The 6,916-nt window shown below is 37.0% G+C and overlaps 1 protein-coding gene across 2 annotated transcripts in view; it reads left to right on the top strand.

Moving 5' to 3' along the window:
* The first annotated feature begins 941 nt into the window (after positions 1-941).
* zfr2 (zinc finger RNA binding protein 2) overlaps positions 942-6,916 on the top strand; it is a 40,795-nt gene continuing 34,820 nt past the window's right edge. For both annotated transcript variants that reach the window (XM_056447644.1, XM_056447643.1), the window contains exons 1-4: positions 942-1,054; positions 2,280-2,526; positions 4,428-4,542; positions 6,869-6,916. The exon at positions 6,869-6,916 is cut by the window's right edge and continues 168 nt beyond it. In XM_056447644.1, coding sequence (XP_056303619.1) covers positions 987-1,054; positions 2,280-2,526; positions 4,428-4,542; positions 6,869-6,916 — 478 coding nt within the window. In that variant the 5' untranslated portion in view covers positions 942-986. The remainder of the gene's footprint in view (positions 1,055-2,279; positions 2,527-4,427; positions 4,543-6,868) is intronic.

Below are 6,916 nucleotides of genomic sequence, written 5' to 3'. Positions count from 1 at the left end.
AAGTGGTTAGCATTGTAGCCTCACAGCAATAAGGTTACTGGTTCGAGTCCCAGCTGGGCCAGTTGGCCATTTCTGTGAGGAGTTTGCATGTTTTCCCCATGTTGGCATGGGTTTCCTCTGGGTGCTCCGGTTTCCCCCACAGTCCAAACACTTGCGGTAGCCTATAGGTGAATTGAAAAAATTAACCGTAGTGTATGTGTGCAAATGAGTGCATATGGATGGTTCCCAGTACTGGGTTGCAGCTGGAAGGGCATCCACATATGCTGCATAAGTTGGTGGTTCATTCCGCAATAAATAAAGGGACTAAACCGAGGAAAAATAAATGAATGAATGGTCCTTTTAACGTTGTTCAGACAGAAGCTGTTGGTCAGCCAGGAAAGTTTTCTTAATGTAAACAAAAGGTTTCCTCTAGGTGAGGCGTATAATTAGTACAATTAGTTTTAAGACTTGAGAAATGTCAAATTAAGACTACAGACCACAGAAACTCGCTTGGGTTTTTAAATAATTAGAAATTTACATATTTATAACAGGCCTGCATTTCACCATGTTTCTGCACGTTACACGGAGTGTTCTGAATAAGTTCAACTTGTGGTGATTGAGTTGAACAAAATTAATGTTAGCAACTCACCATATCACGACTTTGTGTCACCAAGTTAAACTATAAATTAAAAGTTAATCGTTAAGCCAAGTTTTTACCGCGCATTTGACGTCTGAAAGCTACAAAAAATACATTAATGTATCAAAACATCTAATTTTGTATAACCTACATATTTAAAAACTAATTAGACGAGACTTCATCATTTCAAAGCACATATGTACACCGTTGATAGGTGTATAAAACCGATAATTATAAAATATATACATTATGACGGTTGACATTAGTCTCCACGGGGGGCAGTGGCGCGAAGGTGACCGCGACGTCACAGACACGTGTTGATCACGTGATCGCTGAAGCCGCCGCCGCCGCTGCTGCTGCTGAAGTTTCTATGATGGCGGCCAGTAATTATTATGGATTCACACATGCAGCTGCAGCTGCTGCCGGCCCGCAGTACAGGTAAAAAAATAAAAACACACATGCGCGTGATCACCTCGGTTATTTACAGAAGGATCAGAAACATGGCTGAAACTCAAAATGGATTATGGCGGCCGCTACTCAAACATCTCCACGAGCTGCTGTTGTTTGTTTATTTATTGATACTTGCGTGATATTATGATCGAAAAAGTGTTATTACGGGAGTTTTAGCTCAACTACAATGTTGCTGTCATGTTTATGGACTTCACCATGGTATTCTGCGAGTACTACGTAGGTACCATGGTAAACATTCAGTACCATGGTATTATTGTCAGTATACCACTGTGAGGAGAGCATTACTGTGCAAAAGCTAGCAGAAAACACTGTATTCTTGAAATAATATTTGTAAATATTAATGTAGTCTTTATTTTTTTACCTTTGATAGTTTGAATTTGGCTTGTTTTTTATATTTCATAGAAGATTAACGTTACATTTTATTTTTTATTTCCAATAGAAGTGTTGTGCTTTGGTGCTCATGCGGGTGTTACAGTTTTGAGTCTGGCTGGCAACATTTACATACTCAACCATGTACCAAGTAGTTAAAAAATGGCATATCTGAGGCCATAAATGTAATATTGATTTTTATACTGTTGTTGAATTGCATGTCTTTTTATAAGCAAGGATTTCTATTCACATTGATTTTGTACATGGAGAAATCATATATTATGGCTAAAATGCCTTTATTTGTTATTTATTTGTTCACATCTGGGTTAATATTAAATATTCATGATATTTTGCAGGTGATACAAAGGTAATCAATATCCTGAATATTACAGTGGTTGTTTTTTTTAGCCATAGAGCTTTTTAATTTACAAAATTGTTCATGTGTCACAATCGTTTTTTTAAGTCCTATATTTGGAACTAAATGATAACCAAATGTTTTTTAAATGAAGTTTTCATTTTATTTAATGTATTTCTATTTCAAAATAATCGTGAAATCTTGTCCATCAAATTAGGCATAAGCAGTTGTAATGTTCTTGATATTTCAAGCTGTATTAGTAGTACCAATAATGTGCCTGTTGCTATGATTTCAGATGTTATTTTCTAGGCCATAACATTTTTCTAAATACTTATAAGGATGAAAATAGTTTAATTTTCATGAGCCGGTTTCAATGCATCACAGTGTTTACGTTTTAAGATTGCAAATCAAAAGATTATATTCACATTGTCATTTTAAGGGTGCATATAAATTTATTCCTAATTCTAGCGCTCAGCCGCCTCCAGCCTATTCCCACCCAACCACGGGCAGCTATAATGTCCAGCCCGCACCCGGAGTGGCTCATGCGGTGACGGCATCATACCCTGCACCCACTGCCCAGCCGGCACGTCCTGCAGTAACGGCACCGTACCCCACCTACCAGCCCCATCCGGCTCCAAACTATGGCTACCGTCAACCTGAGACGACCCCGCAGCCAACCACCACTCCTCAAACATACCAGGTGTTGACTGAACCGGTCAGTGTTTTTTTTTTTTTCTCAGTTTATATTAAAGAAACACTCCACTTTTTTGAAAATAGCCTAATCTTACAACTCTCTGATCTTCAGGTCTGGCAGGAGCAGTTTTAGCTTAGCTTAGCATAGATCATTGGATCGGATTAGACCATTAGCATTTCACTTAAAAATGACCAGAGAACTTCAATAATTTTTTTTTTATTTAAAGCTTGATTCAGTTGTTACATCTTGTAATAAGTCTGATGGAAAGTGAAAAGTTGATATTTTCTAGGCATCAAACTACTAACTTTCAAGCACTTTTAGCTTAGCATAAACCATTTAATATGATTAGACCATTAGCATTTCACTCAAAAAATGACCAAAGACTTTTGATCATTTTCCTATTTAAAGCTAAAGCTATTTTATAGACACCACACTACTTTAGGCTAATCTTACAACTTCCTGATCTTCAGGTCTGGCACTTTTAGCTTAGCTTAGGATAAATCATTGAATCGGATTAGACCATTAGCATTTCACTGAAAAAAGGACCAAAGAGTTTTGATAACTTTTCTTATTTAAAGCTAAAGCTATTTTATAGACACCACACTACTTTAGGCTAATCTTACAACTTCCTGATTTTCAGGTCTGGCACTTTTAGCTTAGCTTAGCATGAATCATTGAATCGAATTAGACCATTAGCATCTTGCTCAGAAATGACCAGAGATCTTCAACAATTTACCATTTTAAACTTGACTCTTCTGTAGTTACATCATTAGCTTAGCAGAGATCATTGATTCAGAATAGACCATCAGCATCTTGCATAAATGACAGTTCAGTTACTTTGTGTAATAAGACTGACGTAGAATTAAAAGTTACTGTTTTCTAGGCTTATATGACAAAGAACTATACTCTCATTCTGGCTTAATAATCAAGGAACTTTGATGTCATACCAAGGCTGTAGCAGCGCAATGATATTACACAGCACATGAAAATATTCCAGAGCTAGGTAACTTTTAACGTGACCAGCACTAAGTTTGTGTAGTTCCAGATAATATTATTGTGCCTGCTACAGCTACAGCAAAGTTTCTTGATTAATACACTGGAATGATAGTATAGTTTCTAACCACATTGACCTAGAAAATAGCAATGTTTCACTTTTTTGTGAATCTTAATACACTATGTAACTACACGAGTCAAATTTTAAATTGGAAAATTATCAAACCTTTTTGGTCAATTGAGCAAGATGCTAATAGTGTTGTCACGATACTGTAATTCGGTACTAATCAATAATGACAATTTAAAAACGTCCGTTTCCCGCTAATAATTGTGCTAAACACCACTAATTTGCCAATATGTTCATGTGCTCAACAGAAATGACTGTGATTGGCTGTGAAGGTCATCAGTTGACCGAACTCCCTGGACACTGGAGTGTTTCAAAGTCACGTCGATAAGCTGATTTGTCTATAAGCTGACATACGAGCTATCTGCTAATGAATCGCGGCTTTAAAACGCTCCAGTGTCCCTGTATCTGTGGTTATCGGTATACATCGGTGAGTTCGGTGAACTAATGACCTTCAAGGCCAGTCATTGCTGTTGAGCATGTGAACACATGGCAAATCAGCGATGTTTAAGAACGCACTCAACAGTGCTCAAATGTTAGCGGGAAATTGTCATTTTTAAAATTTCAGTATCTTGACAACCCTAGTTGCTAATGGTCTAATACGATTCAATGAACTATGCTAAGCTAAGCTAAAAGTGCTCCCGCCAGACTCAGAGATCGGCTGAATGGATTAAAGATTGGTAAAACTCAACTGTTCTGATCTGTAAAATGAGCCCATTTTCAAAAAAAGCGGAGTGTTGTTTAAATGATGCATCTCAATTCATACATCTCATTGATTTTATTCTTGTCTGATTTGATTTTGCAGGAGAATTATACATACGGGCGACCACCGCCTGTCAGCAGTTATGAGAACAAGCAGTACTTTCAAACCAGCATTGCACCAGCGCAACGACCCGCAACAGAGGCCTACTTCCAGACAGGTGCATTTCATTTACCTTTCAATGTTTAATTGATTAAATGTAACCAATTTTATACTGAATTGCCAAAGTTTGAGTTTTGTTTAATAAGAGTTTGGTTGGAATGTACTTAATGTTTTGTTTGCAATGATTCGACTGGAATTTATTTTCAATGATTGAAAGGATTCAAATGCATTTTTGACAAGGTTTCTTGAAAACTGAGAGCACTTAATTAGCAAGTTCAAGTAGTTTTCATCAGTTAGCTAAATCAAACTGTTTACATATTCATTTAGAATTTTAAATTCTGTCAAAAGGTTCTTGTGTTTCAGAAGTTTAGTCATGGTATATTGGTGCTGTTAAATTTATAATGTCAAATGAGTAGTTCACATCATTTGGTCCAGACCAAGAGCAACAAATGGTACATTGTAGCATTTTTCTGTCGTTTTCACACCACACTGATTGCTTTCTTCCGAACCAGTTGAAAAGAACCAAAATGCAGTCATTTGACAACATCCACATCACTCATTAGGCAGATTTTGAGCGCATTTCCTAAACTGCTTTTCGATTGGTCAGAATTCACGTGCGTTTATGCTAATGAAACTCCTGCAAGGTAAAAAACTGGCAGACACAAATGTCGCTTTTTACCATGGAGCTACGACTGCGCTGGCTGATTGTATCCCTGCTCATAGTATACTATATAGTTTGTATTCATCACTTTAGACAAACTATACATTTCGAGAATGAAGCGCGGCTGCGGCAGGTTTTAATGCATCGCACATCACTTCAAGAGGAGGCGTGAATTCATTTAGCTGCGACATGGTCATCTTGCGGAAATATTACCAACGGTCCATCAGGTAATGTTTTTCTCTCTCTCTCTCTCTCTGTTGGTAAAGCGCTGTCAACAAATATTTTTCCTACACGCCTCATAATGCACAGCGCATTGGCCTACGGCAGCTGGATTAGTCCAAAAAGAAGCAGTACTTTTTGTGGGTGGGTCTGTTTTAGTTCCGATCATATTCTCACCACAAATGAACCACTCCAGGGTTCATTTGAAAGCGTACCAAGACCATCTCTTCAAGGAGGTCTCTGTGCGCTTTTTTTTTGTCCACTCTTGGTGTCCACTGTAGTGCGATTGCTACATTCACACCTGCCCAAACGAACCGTACCAAGAGGGAAAAAAAACTCTAGTGCAATTCAACAGAAATAAATTAGGCAGGTGTGAAAACACCCTAAAAGCTAAATTGTAACTAAAATAATGAGATCAGAAATAAAGACTGTAATATGTTTAAAAAAAAGCACGCAATTTGGCAAAATTTGACTAAAAATAAAAATGTTTACACAAAAAATCTGCACAAAAAAGTACTGATTGCTATAAAACACCATGATTTGCAGTTCACATGTATTATTATTTATTACTATTATAATGAATGCTATAATAGCAATGCAAACTAAATATAATTGTACTTTCAGAATTTTCTGGGAATCAGCCAGGCAATAAATTCACTCGGGTTTCATTCCAATTAAAGATGTTTAGTAAATACTCAGAAAAAATCTGATCAAAAACTGTGTTGCTTCGTCTTTCTTTTTTCTACTTTCCTATCTCATAATAGAATTGAAAACAGTCCAATAAAGTCAGAGCAAACCACCACAAACAAAGCAGTAGGTGTGAAATCAGTGAATATACAAAACTAAACATGTCAAAATATGTAAACTGTACATGTATTTGAGCAGTATTAATACATAATATTAAATCAAATTATGGCTCTTACATAAATATTTGTGTAACTGGTACAGTAGGACAGTTCCTTGATTATTACGCCAGAATGAGAGAACAGTTCCTGGCCATATCGGCCTAGAAATGAGCAACTTATCAAATTTCCGTCAGTCTGATTACACAAAATGTTACTACAGAAAAGTCAAGCATTAATTGAAACTCTTTGGTCATTTGAGTGAGATGCTAATGGTCTAATCTGATTCAATGATCTATGCTAGGCTAAGCTAAAAGTGCTCCCGCCAGACACAGAGATCAGGGAGTTGTAAGATTGGCCTAACGTAGTGTGATGCCTAGAAAATGACAACTTTTCACTTTCCGTCAGTCTCATTACACGATGTAACAACAAAATCATTGACAACCATCTGTCATTTTTCAACCAGATGCTAATGATCTAATCAGATTTAATGATTTATGCTAATGCTAGGCTAAAAGTGCTCCTGCCAGACCTGGAGACCGGCTGAATGTTTAAAAAAAAACTGGTAAAACTCAACTGTTAAACTCTAGGGGAGCTGTAAAATGAGCCTATTTACATAAAAAGTGAGTGTTGTTTTAAGAAATGATTTGCCCTTTCATCAGGTCTTAAAAGCGCCTACAGTCCGGCGAGCACCGCATACAACCAGCCAC

The sequence above is a fragment of the Danio aesculapii genome, chromosome 22, assembly GCF_903798145.1.
Source record: "Danio aesculapii chromosome 22, fDanAes4.1, whole genome shotgun sequence".
In the NCBI taxonomy this organism is placed as follows: domain Eukaryota; kingdom Metazoa; phylum Chordata; class Actinopteri; order Cypriniformes; family Danionidae; genus Danio; species Danio aesculapii.
Note: the sequence above shows the minus strand (reverse complement) of the source record. Positions and strands in the feature narration are given on the sequence as shown.